We start from the raw sequence: 21896 nt of genomic DNA, 5'->3' as shown, positions 1-21896 counted from the left end.
GTGACTATGCCCCCCTGCACCAATGCAAGCAACAAAATGTCCATGCATGAGTGATATACAAACTTCAGCAGTTGTATGCTACTAAACTTTTGTTGACCTCATTTGTCATGTAGACATGGCCTGAGTCAGAGAAGAACATGAACAGGGTAACACTGAAATGTGGTGGAGGAGCAACAAGAGCAGAGAAGTGGGAGGGAGCTAAATTGTGGAAGGAATTTTAGGAAAGGCTGAATATGGCAGCAGCAACTGGCAAGGTAGGTGATTTTTAGCAACAGATTTTTGCATGGACTGGAGAGGGCTAGAGTGATCAGATAGCAAGTGTGAAAAAGCAGGACAGGGAATAGGGGGTAATAAGAGCCTTTATAAGAAAAGGCCCCAAATATCGGGACTGTCCCTATAAAATTGGGACATCTGGTCACCCTAGAGAACGCTGAGCTGAGTTTCATGAGGCTAGGGAGAAGGTAGCAATAGTTGGGGCATGAGACAATCAAAGCCCGGATAAAGGTCATGATGATGCATGTTTTCTAGTATGTTTGCACAATAGTAGCTCACCTTGGATTCAAGTATTATTAGTCCAGCAAACACATGAGATGGAAAACTAGGGTCTTTGAGTACTCTTAATGTTCTGTCATTTCAGTCCTGAGAATCCTCTTATGCCTAGACTGGATAAAGCCAGATGAGACTATTAACAGTGGAATGGCAGGAAGCTCAAAGTGAGGTCACCATCTCATAGAGTGCCTGGTCTGGGGGATACGTGCAACTCAATCTAAACTATTTCTAGAGCACTCATCACCATAGTATCTAAGCACTAGGTAACTGAAGAGATGTTGTGGCAGCTGAAAAAATGAAACTAAAAGCTTCTCCAAAGTTGAAAAACTTTAAAGAGGGAACATTAATTCCAGTCTTGAAAAATTTCCACAGAAGGCACTGTTAAGTTTTTACTGTAGCAATGACATTTTTGAAACCGGATAAATCTAAGAGCCAGGAGGAAATGTTGTTGCCAGACAACATAATGAATGAACGATAAATGTATGTGTACTTATGAGAGTTTCATGGTGGAGGGTCAGGCTGTAACACTTGTCTGACCCCATATACATTTCATGGGCATAAATCTTGTTAAAATATTTTCAGCAAACTAGGTTTTAAATGCAAACACTATGTGCTTATTATCTCATGAACAAACATAGGTTTAAGCAAGTTGATTTTATCAGTTAGTGTAATTCCCCTAGAGAACCCATTGTATTTCAGACTTACGACATATGTGTATTTCTTAATATTAGATATTCCAAACACAGAACATCGATTAAAGTCAGAATTATAATATTAATTAATGCAAAGCTTCAGTCAATCCAGGACAGCAAAGCACTCTCCTGTTTCAGAAAATAGCTATAATATGGAAATTCTGCCAACAATTCTAAAATATTTTATACTTTGACTGTTTCCTAATAGTTGATATTTTTAAACTCCACTCATTTTTTAAAAAATAATTCATCCTTTATTTTGGTGTTTATGGGGCCAGTAGTGGGGAGTGTGTGTTTGGGGCAGATTCAACATTTTAACAGACTTATTTGGAGAAGGACAGTCCTGAGTTTTTGGCCTGTGTTCCAGGTCCTCTTATCTGTCTTGAGAAGTCAGTTCAAAAAGCGACCCAAACATTGTGGTGCAGTGTTGTGTCATACCCTTGACACAATAGTAAACTAGAGGGATTATTCGGCTCAGTGTAGTAGTTCATTAAAATCCAGGGAATATGACATAAAGCTAGTTTAAAGCAATGCTGGATGTTCATTCTCTTGACTGGAAGGAGGCTAAGGGTATATTTGCACTGTACTTCAATATTGTACCATCAGTGGCTGCTTCATTTGTACTGTTTTTAATTTAATCAAGAAGGCACCACTATGATTACTAATTTACACAAACACACCTGTCTCTTGTTACCGTGTCCACCACACCTTCTTTAGCTTTTTCTATTCTAACAACTGGATTGAAAGCTCTCTGGGGCCCGGACTGTCTTTGTGTTATTTGTTTGTGCAGTGGGGCCTAGTCTCTATTTGGGGTCCTTAGGAATAAATAATAATAGTGTATTATTTTCATAATGTGTTTTGGGATAAGGTTTGCCTCCAACACTGCTGCTGAACAGAACGGTGTCAAGACCAACACAGACTTATTTTGGCCTGTTCAGGAAGAAAGGTCTCCGTGCAGCATTTTGAGCTGGATACATGACTACATGGGGCTCTTTACCAGATGTAGCTGAATCCCACAGAACCAACAACTGAAATCATAACAATGGTACTGAGTGGATTATTTCTAGTGGGAAAATGTAATAATTTACAATGCCACCAAGATAACCCCAGGGCTGGATTTATACCTTACGCGCCCACAGGCACAGCATCTTCAGTGCCGCGCCCCTGCCTCGTGCCTACAGCTGACCTTTGTGTTGCACACAGTTTTAGAGAGGTAAGGCAACCCTAGAATGCCAGTGCCCCTAGGCACATGTCTACTGCTCCTAATTGGAAATCTGGTCCTGTATAACCCTCATTTCATTTGTATTCAGGGCTACGGGTTTGCATATATTTGAAACGCTCTAGCAGCACAGCTGTGGAGCTCCCGTTTAGATACTCACTACAATGATGGGAGTGTTCTCCCATTGGCATAGTTAATCCACCTCCCTGAGAGACGGGAGCTGAGTTGATGAAGAATTATTCTATCTGTGTAGCACTGTCTACACTGTGGGTTAGGCTGGCTTAACTGCATTGCTCAGGGGTGTGGATTTTTCACACTCCTGAGTGAGATAGCTGGATTGACTTAACTTTTGAGTCAATAGACCTGGCCTAAGTACTGTCTCCTTTATTCCTCTGAACTGGGAAAGGTGACCTGCAAAAAAGGGGGAGCTGTGCCTTTCAATAAAATGTAAGTCTCAACATTTCCCCCTCAAAATAAATGAAAATAAAATATTCATTTTATCATTTTTTCCTCTGGTTATTTTTTACATTAGGAATATCAGATCAGGTCTTACTGGTGCACTATTTGGTGATCTTAGATGTTTACATGTAGAAAAAAAGATTTTTCTTCGAACTGCTAGTGCTGCAAACTCAAACAAAGTTTTGAGAATCAAGTTACGTCCTTCCACTCTTGTTCATCACCAGTGCCATCCATGTACCTATTATTACCTTAATGGTGTGCACAGAGATGCCTGGAACATTTCTTTTTAATGATGCACAAGGAGGAACAGAATCCAGCTCACTGACTCTTCACTGTGTTGAATCTGTAGTGCTAGCGGGAGTCAAAAAGAGTAAACTATTATTTTTGCCACCTAAATAAGCAGGTGTGACTGAATACACCCAAGAAACAGTTCTGCTGAGTGAGAAGAGACCATTTTTGCCTAGTCCTTTTGTGGACCAGCTAATATTGTTAGGTAGGGATGTAGTGTGCAGCTGCAGAGACCAAAGATCATTGTGATGAGATGCCTGCCCCACACTGGGCTCTAAGCGGTTAATAGAGCCCTAGGGAGGTTGTGCAGGAGGCAGACAATCAGAGGAGGCCTGAAGGAAGCAGCCAATCAGGACCATGCAGGCCCATATAAAAAGGGAGCTGGGTGGCAGAGGAAGGCAGTTTTCTGCTGGGACCTCAAGGAGAAAGGACTATGTTTCTGGAGGACTGAGAGAACTACCAGCACCCTGGACAGAGCAGTGCTGCTAGCGGGGACTGGGGGAGTGAGAGATAGCTCCTGGCTGGCTGCTGGGGTTTTCAGGCTGAGGCAACGGCAAAGCGGATGCTGGGGCCATGAGGAAATGGCCAGACAATTTGCTGCAGTAGCCACTAAGTGAAGTGGCTGAACAGTGGACTGTGGGTCCCCTGGAAGGGGTGAGCACAGTGTGTGGCATGGCTGAAGGGCTGTGTTGCTGAAGAGGATGCTGTGGTCCTTGGAGAGATGTGCGTGCTAGAGGAGGAGTGATGGTGGCAAGGCACCGCCTGAATAGGGTGCACTAACATACAGTGCTAAGCCCCAAGACAGCCAGCAGAAGGTGCCAGAATGGTGAGTGAACCCTGTTATAGTCATCCTCTATTTTTGAAGAGGGTTCTGGACTGCTGCGTGCTTATAGCTGGCTCTCATTGCTGTACTATGGAAAGTTTAAATAAAAACAATTTAATTCTTAAATGCAAGCTCTCTGTGCCTTAATAAGAACAATACAATCTATTTTCAGAGAACAACACATTTTGTTTATCTTTCAGTACAGCTGTTCTTTGGATACAAATATTGGACTTTAGGTATCAGTAATTTAAAGTAAAGTAGAATGAAGTTCACTACTAGGTAAAAGGCCAGATCAAGGCATATGCAGCTCTGAAGTCCTGCTTACACCCTCAAAATAGGCCTTTTGCACAGTGATTAATTTCACCTATACTGATGAAAATAGCAATGATTAGCTGAAGATTTTTTTTTATTTGCTATTGAGATAGACCTGACCTTGAGGGGGAAGTCTATCTTATTAGCACCAATGTGCAACACACTCTAGAAAGAATTTCTAGCATTATGCTTCTTGGAAGGGAAAGATAGTAATATATTTGGTACTGTCTGAAAACAAAAGGAATAGGAAAAAATACTGCAATGACTTAGCATGGTACTCACTCCATTTTATTTTTACTTGATTTTTTTCTTTTAATCTTTATTTGGCAGCTTCTGCACTGAAAGTCTGCAAGCCTGCAGCTCAGAACTGCATCACTTGGAACCAACTGAAAACATCTCTAGAACATATGTTGTCCTGATTAAATAGCTATCTATAGGCAAGCCATAACATTTCTAATCTTATAGGATAGAGAAGCCATTACCAAACGGTGTTTATTGAGTGGATTAGGTACCAGTGTCTCAACTACACCAAGAAGTGGTGGGCACAGCTAAAAAAGGGATTGTATGCAAAAGAGCCCTTTTGAGGCTAAATTGTTTCAATGGGAGATGGTCCAGTAAAGTAGCCATCTTGAGTCACTGCATCTGAAGTAAGTGGAGTGAATTACGTTACATAAACTAGATGCTCAGTTACCATGGTTACTAAAAAATAAAAACAGCTCACTTAAGCAGATCTAATGTGTGTATATATAAGCTTTCTCCAGCAGCTCGAGAAGCTTGTAGGCTTTGTATCTCCGCCATACCACCTCCAGTTTCTAAGCCTTTCCAAGTTTTTAGAGTGCATTAGGAATGGTTTCAGGTCCACTTTCCATGAGGTAAGAATTAGTTCTCAGAATACTCCTGTCTCCAAGCATGCTTTTTCTTGAAGCTGTAAATAATGCAGCCACAGCTACGAGAGACAAGAACAGCCAAATAAGCAACACTGTGGTTTGTTGTCACACATTAGAAGGTGGTGTGACAGGTTGGGTCACAGAAACCCGCTGGGAGCTACCACCTGATGTGCCAAGACTACTTCTGCGCCTGCTTTCCCTGCCAGCTTAGGACTCCAGCACCCTGTCTGGCTGAGCCAGACACGCCAGTCTGCTCCAACCCAGACCCAGGGTCTGAACCATGTACCCCAAAGCTGCAAACTTAACTGAAAGCAAGTTAAGAAATGTTCCTGCCTTTAACACTCAGATGCCCCACTCCCAATAGGGTCCAAACCTTAAATAAATCCATTTTACCCTGTATAAAGCTTATACAGGGTAAACTCATAAATTGTTTGCCCTCTATAACACTGACAGAGATATGCACAGCTGTTTGGCTCCTCTCGCAGGTATTAATACATACTCTGGGTTAATTAATAAGTAAAAAGTGATTTTATTAAATACAGAAAGTAGGATTTAAGCAGTTCCAGGTAGTAACAGACTGAACAAAGTGAATTACAAAGCAAAATAAAACAAAACATGCAAGTCTAAGTCTAGTACAGTAATAAAGCTGAATACAGATAAAATCTCACCCTCAGATGTTTCAATAAGTTTCTTTCACAGACTGGATGCCTTCCTAGTCTGGGCACAATCCTTTCCCCTGGTACAGCCCTTGTTCCAGCTCAGGTGGTAGCTAGGGGATTTCTCATGATGGCTGCCTCTCTTTGTTCTATTCCACACAGTTATATATCTTTTGCATAAGGTGGGAATCCTCTGTCCCTCTGGGCTCCCTCCCCTCCTTCTCAGTGGAAAAGCACCCGGTTAAAGATAGATTCCAGTTCAGGTGACATGATCAACACATCATTTTAGGGCAACAAAAATGATTCGGGGTCTGGAACACATGAGTTATGAGGAGAGGCTGAGGGAGCTGGGATTGTTTAGCCTGCAGAAGAGAAGAATGAGGGGGGATTTGATAGCTGCTTTCAACTACCTGAAAGGGGGTTCCAAAGAGGATGGCTCTAGACTGTTCTCAATGGTAGCAGATGACAGAACGAGGAGTGATGGTCTCAAGTTGCAGTGGGGGAGGTTTAGATTGGATATTAGGAAAAACTTTTTCACTAAGAGGGTGGTGAAACACTGGAATGCGTTACCTAGGGAGGTGGTAGAATCTCCTTCCTTAGAGGTTTTTAAGGTCTGGCTTGACAAAGCCCTGGCTGGGATGATTTAACTGGGAATTGGTCCTGCTTCGAGCAGGGGGTTGGACTAGATGACCTTCTAGGGTCCCTTCCAACCCTGATATTCTATGATCACATAGAATCATAGAATATCAGGGATGTAAGGGACCTTAGGAGGTCATCTAGTCCAACCCCCTGCTCAAAGCAGGACCAATCCCCAACTAAATCATCCCAGCCAGGGCTTTATCAAGCCTGACCTTAAAAACTTCTAAGGAAGGAGATTCCACCACCTCCCTAGGTAACGCAACTCCTAGTGAAAAAGTTTTTCCTAATATCCAACCTAAACCTCCCCCACTGCAACTTGAGACCATTACTCCTCGTTTTGTCATCTGCTACCAGTGAGAACAGTCTAGATCCATCCTCTTTGGAACCCCCTTTCAGGTAATTGAAAGCAGCTATCAAATCCCCCCTCATTCTTCTCTTCCGCAGACTAAAAATCCTAATTCCCTTAGACTCTCCTCATAAGTCATGTGTTCCAGCCCCCTAATCATTTTTGTTGCCTGCCGCTGGACGTTTTCCAATTTTTCCACATCCTCCTTGTAGTGTGGGGCCCAAAACTGGACACAGTACTCCAGATGGGGTCTCACCAATGTTGAATAGAGGGGAACGATCACGTCCCTCAATCTGCTGGCAATGCCCCTACTTATACATCCCAAAATGCCATTGGCCTTCTTGGCAACAACGGCACACTGACTTATATCCAGCTTCTCGTCCACTGTAACCCCTAGGTCCTTTTCTGCAGAACTGCTGCCTAGCCATTCGGTCCCTAGTCTGTAGCGGTACATGGGATTCTTCTGTCCTAAGTGCAGGACTCTGCACTTTTCCTTGTTGAACCTCATCAGATTTCTTTTGGCCCAATCCTCTAATTTGTCTAGGTCCCTGTGTATCCTATCCCTACCCTCCAGCATATCTACCTCTCCTCCCAGTTTAGTGTCATCTGTAAACTTGCTGAGGGTGTAATCCACACCATCCTCCAGATCATAATGAAGATATTGAACAAAACCGGCCCCAGGACCGACCCTTGGGGCACTCCACTTGATACTGGCTGCCAACTAGACATGGAGCCATTGATCACTACCCATTGAGCCCGACAATCTAGCCAGCTTTCTATTCACCTTATATTCCATTCATCCAGCCCATACTTCTTTAACTTGCTGGCAAGAATACTGTGGGAGACCGTGTCAAAAGCTTTGCTAAAGTCAAGGAACAACACATCCACCGCTTTCCCCTCATCCACAGAGCCAGTTATCTCGTCATAGAAGGCAATTAGATTAGTCAGGCATGACTTTCCCTTGGTGAATCCATGCTGACTGTTCCTGATCACTTTCCTCTCCTCTAAGTGCTTCAGAACTGATTCCTTGAGGACCTGCTCCATGATTTTTTCCAGGGACTGAGGTGAGGCTGACTGGCCTGTAGTTCCCAAGATCCTCCTCCTTCCCTTTTTTAAAGATGGGCACTACATTAGCCTTTTTCCAGTCGTCCGGGACTTCCCCAGATCACCATGAGTTTTCAAAGATAATGGCCAATGGCTCTGCAATCACATCCGCCAACTCCTTTAGCACTCTCGGATGCAGCGCATCCGGCCCCATGGACTTGTGCTCGTCCAGCTTTTCTCAATAGTCCCGAACCACTTCTTTCTCCACAGAGGGCTGGTCACCTCCTCCCATGTCACTGTAAGACTTCATTACTCACTTGCCAGCACACAGGTATTCAAGAAGACTTACAAGTAAAACAGAGCTATCTACAGTTAATTGTCATGGTTAATGGGAGCCATTAAGATTCCAAACCGCCATTAATGGCCCACATTTTGCATAACTACAATAGTTATATTGTACCTCAGAGTTATATTTCACATTTCTAGTTTCAGATACAAGAGTGATACATTTATATAACTAGGATGACCACACTCAGTAGATTAAGCTTTGTAATGATGCCTTACAAGAGACCTTTTGCATGAAGCATATTCCAGTTACATTATATTCACACTCAGCATATTTTTATAAAATCATATAGAGTGCAACGTCACAGGTGGAACATCTCAGTTCTCTCCAAGAGAGAAAAATGAAGGACACCATCTTACTTCTATTCTGAAAAGATCTGATAAGAATTAAAGAGCCTTCTTTGTACTGTACAAGCTCTTGCATCTTACTGCAAACAGGTTACTGTCCCATGAAGTGGATTACTTTTCCATATTTAGCAGTGATAAGTATTTAAGCCCATGAGTAGGGTTTCTAGCATCTTTGGAGGGCAAGGCTATTTGTGTTTCTTTCAGCCTTCTACATAAAAGTTGAGCAGCATTGACAACTAATTTTTTTCAAGAAACATGATCTTTTCCATCTGGACTAAGGTTGAGGTCAATGATCATCCGGTTTTTCTAAAGTTGCCTTTCGTTACCCCTCCGCAATACTTCCACCTGCCTCTCTTTGCCCAGAGTACTATTTTCTAGCACCACTAGCTTTGCTACCTTTAACATCCTTATTCCAATTCTTAGACGGCTTGACAACATCAACTTCCCCTTACAATTAGAATCCAGCTGGGGAGAATTTTAACATCACTGGCCAAGATTTTTGAAAAGTGATTAGTGATTGTGGGTGATGAATGAAAGTCATTGTGGAGGGGCATGATTTTCAGAGTGTGGATGCACTTCACTTTAAAAATCAGGCCTTTTAGAAGAGTCGCAAGTTGGGCATCCTAAAAGTGAGGCACCCAGAGTGACTAGTGCCTCTTTAAAATCGTGGTCCAAAACTGATGGTAGTTTTGTATTAAACTGGTATTGGACTGAGTTAATAAAAATATTTATGCTTTCATTGTAGGCAACAGACATAAACAATTTGTCTGAGTCATACAGCCAACTGGTTTGTTACAATATACAGGTTTTCTTGTGAAGAACTTTCACTGATGATATTCTGCCATCTAGTGATGTTTAGCTGAGAAAGGAAACATTCAAACATTCTACCATGTGGGGATGGTGGGAATCAAAGCAAAAATAACCCAGAACCATGTACTGGCTGCACCGCAGTACATGAAAGTAATACATGTTTCACGAAAAAGGAAAAGATGTTTAGGAGAAAAGAAGCCACAGCCGTAGTAGCAGGAAAGTCACATGGACATAGAGGAAAAGTGCAACTGCAGGTCTCATTCTGGGCTCCACTGTTGACTAATTATGGCAGCTCAGCCATCCTAAAGAGGGTGTAAAGAGCTGCTTGACCATTCTGAGGGGATCCCTCTGGTGCAGGGGATTCCCTGGGTGGGGTCAGGTCAGCATAATTGAGATAAAAATCTAGCACCAGTTATACTGGGGTAAATCCAGAGTAATTCGGTTTTCATAGTAGCATTGCTCTGGACTTCCATTAGAATAACTGCATGGCTATAGAGCTGAATTCTGCTCTCAGACAGTTTGAGCAAAATCCATGGGCAGTTTTTTCAGAATCTATGGGGCTATGTTTCATTCATACAATACTGTACACCTACCACACTGTCACTGAATCTTTCCAGTGGCCTCCTGGGGTAGTGCATGCAACACAAATATAAATGATTCAAGATACATGGAAGAGATATTGTGGAGTTTATCAACTGTGTAATCAGTGGTAGATTAGGGCAACATTGAATGAGTTGCATGCAAGTGTATATGCAAATGATGGGACCCAGTTTTGAACACTTGGCCCACAGAGCTAATAAACTAGGTAGAATAGGCAGCTGTGGATCACATGCTGGTAAACAGGGACTGCTTGCTACTGCATGAATTTAAATGCATCTCCTGTTATCGTTTCCTGCCTCATTTTCAATCAGATGCTATAGTAATTGGCTGGTGTTTGCATTAGGTAGAAAAATAATACTATTGGTGATATATTAAGGGACTATTTACTTCCTCCTTTTATGGACTAGAGTAATCCTATTCGAAATTGAAGACCCAAGACAACAGTTACCTCTGCTTATACCAAGCCTGAATTTGAGCCTATGACTGGGGGAGGGGCCGAGGTATGTGCTCTGTGGTTTCTAACTCTTAGGTGCAACATCAGACCTGAGGACATGCCTTTGTATGCTCACATGCCTACAATGATCCTGCTCTCACAATCCATCCATCTAACAATGGCATGGTCCCCATCACTGTACTAGCTGACCACTTCACAACCACGGATGACTGTGCTTTCACAACACTTCTGAGGGACAGGGAATTATTCCCATTTTACAGATGGGAAACTGAAGCACAGAGAGATTAAATAACTTGCCCATGGTTCCACAGGAAGTCTAGAGCAGAGCCAGAAATTGAACCCAACTGTCCTGGAGTCTAAGTCCAGTACTTTTACCACAAGACCATTCTTCCTAAATGGGGAACTCACTTTCCTAATGTTACTAAGTCATTTTGAAGCTGAGTGACAGTCTCCTAGACCTAGAAAAATCCTCAGAAAGAAAAACCTAAGAAAATGTGAAATTTCTTAAAGATTAAATAATTTTATTACATTTTTTTTCTGCACTGTTAGTAAAATTCAGCCTATTTTCTGGTTTTCTCTTGACAAACCCAGGTCTGAGCACCAGCCCACACTCACAACAACTGAACTCAAACCTACATGCTAACAATTCGATGAAAGGCTATTGTCGCTGCCTTACATTTCTAGCTACCTGCCACCAACGTCATCAGTCAATAAGGAGAAAAAAAAAATCCCTGGGTCTGTTTTCACCATGACAACCCATGCATAGTAATCAATGTCTCTCTGGTTTGTACGCTGGTTGCTATAGTGAGTCCCTATGCTGCAGTATACTATAGCAACAAGAAAATGCCATAATTCTTGTTTGTTTACAAGGCAACAAAGAGCCTGTTTAATCCTGAGCCAAAACTTGGTGCTACTCCCCATTCTGTTGTGTTACATTTACTTAGCTACACAAGGCAAGACAACAGTAGTGTGTATAAATACACAGGACCTGATTCAGATCCCATTTACACTAGCACTGTAATAGCAGGAATAACTCCCCTGGCTTCAATGGAGTGACATGAGTTTTTAACCAGTATGAGATCAGAATCAAGCCCAGGGAGTCAAAGTCTACCCTTCTTTACACTGCTGTAAATGCAGAGTAACTCCAACTACAGTAGAATTTACTCCAAATTTTTACTGGTGTCAATGAGAATAGATTTTAATTAAGGGTCCCTGACCTGAAGAATTTACATTTTGGGCCTGAGTCCATTGTTCACATTCATGCTGCAAGGAGTTCCATTCATCCCATGGGGCTACTTGCAGAGTATGACATTGTTCCATGTGAATAAAGGTCTGGGTTTCAACCTTATTCACATCAACAGTCCCAACGAATTGAAAATGGCATTGTTCATTTAACTACTTTTTTAGCATCAGTAAGATATGCAGAATCAGGCACAGTTAACCTTCCCAACCATGACCTGAAGAAGAGCTCTGTGTAAGCTCAAAAAGCTTGTCTCTCTGACCAACAGAAGCTGGGCCAATAAAAGATATGAGCTCACCCATCTTGTCTCTCTAATATCCTGGGACCAACAGTGCTACAACTCCACTGCATATTTCTCATCCATGGCAGTTCAGATCTCCCTTCCACTTCTTATGAAGAAAAAGTGGCTCATTTTAATTAAAACCCGTGTTCATTTTTGTTACTTTATATACTACATGCCATTCCCTCTAGTTTCATTATTCCGCTTTCTGCCAGTGTCTTCTGGCAGTCATTTCAACAGCTCCAGTCTTAGATCATAAGAAAACTGTTTGCTAATAAATGCCCTTGAATCTTATCATTGTTGAAACGTATCTGTTACAGGAGTAGCAACTTCTCCATATTGAACTTTAATATATGCTGTTAAATATACACAAATACAGCTCTTGTACCCTCTAGTGGGTAAGAATGAATTTCTCATACAAGATACTCACTCCCTTTAAAGGGACATCATCAACTTGAAAGCTAGCCAATTTTTTTTTAATTTTAAAAGTAATTTCAGGTACTGCACTTGCCCCTGAGTTCCACCTAAGTGTTCCAACTCCAGCTAAGTGTTGTGGTTTTACAATCCATGTTTTCCTACTTTTAAAAATAGAGGGTGGGATAGTCTGGGGGAAAGACAATTAAAAAGTTAGGAAAATGGGATTAGAAAAACCACAAAAAGTCACAGGAGGACACAGTGGCAGGTATAGTACCTGAAGCTATCTTTACTTTATTTTTAAATTGACTAGATTTAAAATTGATAGGGGCTATTTAGAATTGCAGGAGTAGGCTGATTTTTTTTTAACTCAGGCCAAACTGCCATGCTAATGGCAATAGGAGTCCTTTTAATTTCAATGGAAGTTCTGCCAGAGAACTTACTCCTGGGGGAATTCTGCACCACTAGGTGCATGCATAATTAATACATAGCGTCTACTGGAAAGTTGCTGCAGTTCCACCTTTTTCCCACCAAAGGGTGCCATGGTGCTAGAACAGAACAGCTGCTCCCAGCCAGCTAGGGAAGAGAGAGAGCCTGCAGTCCCTTCTTCACAACATCTCTCGGGCCAGGACAGGGGATATGGAGAGACAGACAGCATGAGGTTGCTGGGGGGTCTGACAGGGGTTCATAAGGGCTAATGGGGGAGGACAGACTGGGGCAGAGGCTGAATGGGAGAGAGAGGTGCAGGGCCACATGGTGGAAGAGGGATGGCAGGGTGGGGGCACAGAGACACATGGGGACAGAGGGGAGGGGATGCAGGGACACATGGGGATGGGGGAGTGGGTGTCTGAGTGGGAGTGAAGGAACACATGTGGACAGAAGGTGCAAGGATACATGGGGGTGCAGGGGCAGATGTGCCTGACTGAATGGGAGAGGCTGGGGGTCAGCCAGGGTCTGCATGGGGGAAGCTCCCGAACAATTTCTCCCCACCCCCCAAAAAACCCCCTGTTCCATACTTTCCCCACCCATACCCAACAGCCCTCCAAGTTCACACCCAGGCTCCTTCCCAACAATTTACTTCCCTCTCCCTCAGCTCCTCCATTACCCCTGACTCCCCCAAGCTTCAGAGGCGTACAGGAAATACAGTTCTGTATTGTAGTTTAAATGAATTATTACTCAGAGTTCTGTATTAATATGCCTAGTAAGGAATCTATTTGTCAAAAAACATTTCCTGAATCTTTTGTTGTTGTCTGTATTGTTACAGACATACTTGCTGACAGGCATATTGAAATAAATTACCAAAATAATTGAAACTGGTGTGATTATATTGTGTTGTTTTGACAAATCAAATATGCAGAATTTTAAAATATTGTGTGCAGAATTTTTTATTTTTTGGCACACAATTCCCCCAGGAGCAGGGCTGGCCTTACCATGAGGCAAACTGAGGCGGCCGCCTCAGGTGCCAGACTGTAGGGGTGCGCCACTAGGACCCAGAGTGTAGGAAATTGTGTCTGCTGCTGGTGCATATGTATTCTCTCTGCTCTAGATGCACAGAGATGGTGGAGTGCTGTGCTGGAGGAAGGAGGGCACAAGAGACATAACAGGCAGGCAGGAGAAAAGGTAAGAGGGAATAACAGAAAGCAGAAGGAGCTGCAGGGAGAGAGAGGAGGAGAAGCCTCTTAGGTACCTCTCTCTAGCACCCCCAGGAGCCTGGACTGATTAACACCAGCTTCTCAGGGAGCTTCCTGTTTCCTGCTGCTTCCCTGAACACACTTGAGGAGAACAGGCAGTCAACTGAAGTAGAAGGAGCCAGTTAGGTCCTTAAGACGCTGATATCTTCCCTCACTCAGGCCCTGCTACCTACCAGCCTGCTTATTTGTCCCCTTCAATTGGGTGTTGAGAACCACTATAGCTGGCACAGAACAGCAGTCATGAGTGAAAGAAGAAAATGCCCCTCTGGGGCAGCATTCAGAAAAAGAAAGAAAGCAAGGAAGCTTTTCTATCTAAGCAGGAAGGAGCTTAGACACACATGTTCACAGTGAGCCTTCCGGCCCCAGTGAGGATGTAAATGGCGAGGACATGCCTGATCTTCCAGTTAGTTAGAGTGTAGGTGACCTGGCAGCTACTGCGGCATCCATATCTCCATCTCAAATGGATGTAACCATGCACATTCCTGAAGAAAAGCGTAGATCAGAGAAGAGTGCGGTGGAGGTGCAAGAAACAGCAGCTGCTGAGTTTAGTTCCTTAAGTCTAGATGATACAGGACTGTGGACTCACTTGAGCAGTAGCCAAAGAGACTTCTTTGTACTGCATGGGCCACAGCAAGTGAAAAGCTTCATGTTCCCCAAAGACAATGAAAACAGAAGTTTCCATCCAACACATTACTGGCGTGAAACCCCAATGGTGACAAAGTGGAGAGGCCATGGCCTATGTACTCAAAAACCCAGAATGCTGCATGCTGTTTTTGTTGCAAACGCTTCCAGTCTAATGTTCCAGTCCAATTGGGTTCTACAGGAACAAAGGACTAGAAAAATCTGGCTAGAAATCTCGCATGCCATGAGAAGGCAGCAAATCACCAGAGAGCATACCACAGGTGGAAAGAGCTTGAGATGAGACTCAGGTTAAAGGCCACCATAGATGATCAGCATCAAGAGAAGATTGCATCAGAGTCTCTTTACTGGCAAAATGTTCTGAAAAGGCTCATTGCCGTTGTGAGAATGCTTGCTACCCAAAACCTAGCACTACGTGGCACTTCAGATCAGCTGAACTCAAACAATGGAAACTTCCTTAAAATTGTGGAGCTGATGGCTGAGTTTGATGTTGTACTCCAGGAGCATCTAAGAAGTGAGCTGTAGCTCATGAAAGCTTATGCTCAAATAAATTTGTTAGTCTCCAAGGTGCCACAAGTACTCCTTTTCTTTTTGCGGATACAGACTAACATGGCTGCTACTCTGACACCCAAGAAATGTACACACACCACTACCTTGGAAAAAACAATTCAAAATGAGATCATACAGTTACTGGCAACAAAAGTCAAACAGAAGATTGTGGCAGATCTGAAGTCAGGAAGATATTACTTTGTTATTCTGGACAGCACACCTGACATCAGCCATACGGAACAAATTACTTTAATTGTGCATTTTGTAACAACAACAGAACCTAGTGAAAATTTCCCTGCAATGGTGACTGTCAGAGAGCATTTTCTAGAATTTATTGACATTGATACTACAGGAGCTGGTATGACAAATATGATTCTTAAAAAGCTGGAAGATACGGAATTGCGATAGCTGACATCAGAGGTCAGGGCTACGATGATGGTGCCAACGTGAGAGGAAAGAACAGAGGAGTGCAGACACGGATCTGAGAGTTAAACCCTTGAGCTTTTTTGTCCCATGCAGTTCTCATTCATTGAACTTGGTGGTCAGTGATGCAGCATCCGCTTCTAATGAGGCTGCTGAATTTTTTAATGTAATTCAAAGCATCTATGTAGTTTTCTCTGCATCAACTCATCGATGGCAAATTTTGAAGCAACATCTGGGAACATCCTCTCTGACACTGAAACCACTGAGTGCCACATGATAGGAAAGTCGAGTGGAGGCGATAAAGCCTATCAAACACCAAATTGGGAAAATAGATGATGCTATGACAGGAATTGTTCATGGGAGAACAATGGCAGATGGAAATGGAATCACCAGAAACATACATAACTTCAAATTTCTGTGCGGCTTAATCTTGTGGCATGACGTACTGTTTGAAATAAATGTTGTGAGCAAGAGACTCCAAGGTGTTGACCTTGATATATCTGAAGCAATGGAATAACTGGACAAAGCAAAGTCATACCTACAGTCTTACCGGTCAGACGAGGGATTTCAAAACATTCTGAAGAATGCACAGAAGTTGAGAGAGGAACTTCACACTGAAACTATTTTCCCACCCACCCAAGAATACAAGAGTCACCGAAGAAGACATTTTGATTACGAGGCACAGGATAATCCCATAAGAGACCCCAAACAACAATTCAAAGTTGAACCCTTTAACCAGGTGCTAGACTGTGCAATACAGTCAGTTGAAGCACATTTCATGCAGCTCAAGGAACACAGCAGTATATTTGGGATGTTGTTTGAAATTCCAAAACTCCTCACTATACCTGAAGAAGACCTACACCAGCAATGCAGGGCACTAGAGACGGTGTTGACACATGATGACATGCGTGATATTGATGCGAGTGATTTAGGTGATGAACTGAAAGCCCTTTCAAGATACATTTCAGCAGGATCAACTCCAAAGGCTGTTCTAGAATATATGTGCCCAAAGAAGATGACTACCCTTTTTCCAAATGCTTTTGTTGCTCTGCACATACTTCTAACACTTTCTGTAATAGTTGCCAGTGGAGAACGCAGCTTCTCCAAGCTGAAGTTAATAAAAACACATTTATGCTCCACAATGACACAGGAGAGGCTGGTTGGTCTTGCAGCCATCTCAGCAGAGCATGAGCTGGCCCAGACTGTGGACCTTCAGGAGGCAGTTCAAATCTTTGCAACCAAGAAGGCACAAAGCATCACTTTGATTATTCAATCAGATAAAAATGCCAGTTTTGGCCCAAGCAAGGTGGCATGGGGGAGACATTTGAGCTCCCTGCCTCAGGTGCCAAAATGTTGTGGGCTGGCCCTGCTCAGGCATAAGAACTGTAGGAGCTGGCCCAAAGTTTTCACAACAAGGATATTTTAAGAGCGTCTGTAGCACACAATACTTATATGATGATACAATACGTTGTTATTGGTTGGATGAAACTTCAATGAATTTAGTGGGTGTAACAGCTGCCTTTCATTCAGGTTAAATGTAAAAAGCAACTGAGGGTTTTTTTTTTATTGAATCAGAAAACTGAAATACAAAAGAAGCAGCAGAAAGCCAAAGACACAGCCCTATTAGTGTGATCCTGAGGATGGTGGGGGAAGTTAGAGAGAGTGCTTTTGGCTGAAAGATGTTTGGAAATGTAAATGAAGAAACTATTGTGTTGAAGGAAACAGGACTTTATGTACACTCTAAACAAAAAGGGTTACCTCAGAGAAATACCTGACTCCACCTTGAATCTCTCCTACTAACCAAAACAACCCACCATTTCCCCCCAGATTGACTAACTGCTGAGGTCAAAAAGGGCTAACAATATTCTAACGCAAAAAATAAATGTTAGCATTTGTTTTTTTACTCAGATTATTTTCTGTGTAACAATTATCCGGTAATATAAATTATTTCCTGGTTTTTGATATTCACAGAGGCCTTGATCTAGCAAAATGCTTGAACACATCCACAATTTTAAGGATGTGAATAGTCCTCTTGATTTAAAATGGGATTATTCATGTGCTTAAAGCTACACAGACACTTAAGTGCGTTGTTAGATTGTGCCCAGAGAGAACTTGTGTTAAAATGAAAGGAATTTCCTTTGATTATATATTCCTTTTGCATTATAAAAAGTATTAATACGTTTGCTGGAATTAGTCACTCAACTGACTAGCTGAGCTAATTTCGTAACCATACTACATAACAGAACTCCTCAGGGCCTTGGAATACATCCTTGCATCTCGTAGTTAGCAAACATGATATAACTGAGCCTATTTTAACAAAGCACTTGAATTAGATCCAACACTTTATATTCTGGTCTGTCAGTAACACAGAAGGATAAAGTTGCAACCTTCCCTTGTGTGGGGGAACTAAACTGGGGATACTACTACTTAGGTCTCATTGCATCCTCTGAGATACTTAATTAGATGTCATTTGAAGAGTGCTTTGAGATGAACAGTGCTATACAAAGTATTATTGGCAATTTGATTTTTTTAAAAAACATTTATTTATTACCGCTCTGTGCCTCACTTTCTTCATCTGTAAAATGCTTTGAGATCCACTGACGAAAAGTGCTATGTAAGAGTGAGGTATTATTATTTAGCTTTGTGCCTACCAATGCCATAGTTAGTGTGAATTATTCCACAATAATTCATACACTGCCATGGTTTAATGATTAACAACAATCACTGATTTTCACACCAACCATTTTAAAAAGCAGGAACAGTATGGCAATAATCCAGAAATATATACTCTGTGTGTGTATATATATATATATTTCCCCACCCTCCTCTTTCTGTTTTAGAAGATAACCAGCAGACTGATGTTTGCTGTGTGACAATGTGCATGCTGAATGACTCAAGAAATGCTATGACCAAAGCAGCCTGAGCTTCTAAACATCCTGGGACTGTGGTTAGGAGACCAGCACCACCTGTTTATGAAATTCCGGACCCTCTGAGGAAAGCAGGACTGTTGGCAGCTATGCTGTTAGAAATTTGGCCTGCTCTGGGCTTTCCCAGTTTATTGGGTTAGCCCTAGAATATGTGAGATTTAGAGCTTCCTTAGCACGTTGTGTCACACCACTACCACAGAAAGTTCTGACAGTGGAGATTGTCATTGACAGAAAGTGGTCTTTTCAAAGCATGAGGGTCCTTGATAACAAGTTCCTTCTGTTCTCTCTGCATCCCTTGTTCTGTCTTAAAAGCTCTAGAACAGGGGTGGGCTGAATACCTCTCTGTCACTAGATTCCTTTAATTCAATGTACAGGCCAGGTAACTGATCTGTTTGCCTAGAAGCAAGCAGAACAGTAGAAAACTCCTGTAGGAAGGGAACATGCTAAATCAACCAGGTGGTAAAAAGATTACTCCCTCAAGTCATACAGGAGTCATTTTTGACAGTGGGAAGGGACTTACCACTTGTGTACTTTTACTGGAGAGAGTGGTCTTACAAGCCAGGCTTGGAAATGCAGCCACAAGAATGTCAGCCATTTTAGAAGGCTGAAGTGGAGAGGAGCATGCTAGGAAATAACCAGAGGTAGAGAGAGTCTGTGGGTCCTATTAAACAGGATTCCTCTCTCATTGATAGGAAAAGAGGTTCTATATCAGGGAAGTTTGGAGGAATGTTACTTCTGGTCCCAAGTCCCATTGCTACCTAGGAAAGATTTCAGAAGTAGCTCTGACTTTGCTTTTCTGTATAGCTAATGTTTTTGATTTACTGTTTATTAACAGTATATGTTTCTACATTTCAGTAACCCTAAACTTTCAAAAATCACAAGTCAGGCTCCACTAAAAATCATGAGATTGACTAAATCGGGCTAAAATAATTTTTTCCCCTTCCTTTTGGTTTTCGAGCCTTTAGGGTGAGCTTATTTGATGTTTTCAAGCTTTCATCTGCAACCTTACTTTAGGCTATAAACCCACCTTAAAAAAGAAAAAGCTGAGATTCTCTTGCAATCTCCTGATTCTAGCAGTTGGGGCTTTAAAAGAAAACAAACAGCAAGTATATGAGCCCTTGCAATAAAATGAGAGATGCCAACACTGGCATTTGTTGTTTGTGTTGGGGCTGAGATAATAAACCTCCTTCCTTTTATACACACTCTTCCTCCTCAGTTTTACAGAATGTGGACACTTTTCTTAAGGAACCTAGAATCAGAAGTGATTATCATAAATTCAATGAAAATAGCACTAGCAGCAGTGGCCTAAGGTCTTGACATAGCCATGTAAGGATAAAAATTTAATGACCCAATCAGGATTGCCAAAAACAGGTTCTCAGGTGTTTAGATGGAAAAGTGAAGGGTTTGGTAGTTCTTATTTTGGTAGAACTGGTTGACTTATCCCATACCTATATGAGTTAAGGTTGGTGTAGGAATCTCAACCAACAATTTCCTTATTAATTAATATTTAAATTCTTCATTTTAGCTTTGTAGCTAACATCTTTGGCATTAATATGGTCTTGTGCTGTGGAAATATATACTACACGCTTTAAAAAAGTAAACTCCATGAAAATGTTTTCAGGCTCAAAAGACCTTGGTGTAACTTATGTAAAAAGAGGGCTAAATCATGACACACATACTCTTCATTTTTTTTTAAAAGAAAACTCTTGACATAGGCTAATCATCATTTTCTCTAAATAAGTAAAAAACAAACAAACCCAGATCTCTAAAATATAGAATAGCTTTATTATGAAAAGGCACAAAATATTTTAGTCTGCTCTGTCAATTTAATCTCAACACATTTTAATAAAATATATACAGCCAGATGACTAATAAAATGAGCTAGTTCTCCCAAAAGAAGGATTTTTATAATGATGACAGATTATTCTTTTTTCGTGGTAATTCCGGTGTTCATGACTCACGGATGTTCTCCCCATGTCAGTGCCCTGCAGAGCAGAGGCCAGATTCTGGTGTCATTCACACAGGATTTACATGAACTTAACATTGATTTCAATGGAGTTACTTCTGATTTAGCCTGATGTGATACCAGAATCAGTTCTCAGAATTGCAGTAACAAAGGAACCAGTAGTGATAATACAATGAATTTCGCCTGGAATCTCATCTGATTTGGAAATTAAGTCACAAGTGGACCTTTCCAATTATATAGTTACCATCTTTCTACAAGAGCACGAAGAATCCCGCTACAGAGATTTCAAACAGCAAACAAGGACATTTGTCTTAGCATAGTAAAAAACTTGAGACTCAATATTATAAAAAGAAGAAATACCAGTGGCAGTAGATGACAATTTTGAATATAAAGGAAAATTGTGACTCAAACCTGAACAGCTACCAATGCACTGGGCCCGATTCTCCCCTCACAGCAGTTTTAGACTAGAGAGGCTCCATCAGATTCAGTGGAGTTACCCTGATTTATACTGGTGCAAGAAAGAGGGGAATCAGATCCAGCAGCTAGGCCCATGATGGTAGTTCTCATGTTCTCTTCAGGCTGATTTCATGACTGGAGAACTGATGCGGTTGTCTGGGCCTGGTTGTCAGAGTAATTTAGGAGTCATTCCACTCAAATCAAAGGAGTTGTACTGGTGTGAAAGAAAACTAAGGCTCAAACTTTTGCACATTCCTTAAGTAGAAAAAGATTTCTCCACTCTTCATTTCTTTCCCCCTGTCCAACAAAGAGATGTGACCTTATTCCAGCCACTTGGTTATAACTAGTCCCAGTTCAAAATAATGGAGTGGTCCAACTGCAATTAAAAGTGGGAGAGTCCAGTATTTGGCAACATCCTCTCAAGGAGCGTAGGCTGTAGTTTCCTCCTAAGAAGATCTCTTGAGAATTGTTTGCACTGGTGCTGGTGAAGGAGGGGAAAAAAAGGAAGTCAGGTCTATTTTCACAATGTACATATTTTGGCTAGGGGGTTTAGAATGTTAAATTATCATACTTGAAATATGACTTAAAATAGACAGTTCTAAACCCCTGCAATGCTAAAGTGACCATACGTCCTGGTTTTACTGGGGCAGTCCTAAGTTTCCATATGAAATTCCTGTGCCCCAGGAAATTCTTCCAGGACACCTGAAACATTCCACTGTTTAATTTTTTTCAATCAGATTTTTTTTTAATCTTTAAACTGTCTGCTCAATATCATTATACTGAGTAGAACTCGCTCTGTGTTTACCAGGAACAAAGAATCAAGTGGAATGAACATTCAGT

At 41.8% G+C, this 21896-nt stretch overlaps 1 protein-coding gene across 1 annotated transcript in view; it reads right to left on the bottom strand.

The window, feature by feature from the left end:
• Window positions 1–20834: 20834 nt before the first annotated feature.
• SLC28A3 (solute carrier family 28 member 3) overlaps window positions 20835–21896 on the bottom strand; it is a 74944-nt gene continuing 73882 nt past the window's right edge. The window contains exon 18 of the mRNA XM_073346238.1: window positions 20835–21537. Coding sequence (XP_073202339.1) covers window positions 21411–21537 — 127 coding nt within the window. The 3' untranslated portion in view covers window positions 20835–21410. The remainder of the gene's footprint in view (window positions 21538–21896) is intronic.

The sequence above is a fragment of the Lepidochelys kempii genome, chromosome 5 (assembly GCF_965140285.1).
Source record: "Lepidochelys kempii isolate rLepKem1 chromosome 5, rLepKem1.hap1, whole genome shotgun sequence".
Lineage (NCBI taxonomy): Eukaryota > Metazoa > Chordata > Testudines > Cheloniidae > Lepidochelys > Lepidochelys kempii.
The sequence above is the reverse complement of the archived record's forward strand: the minus strand, read 5'-3'. Positions and strand labels throughout refer to the sequence as shown.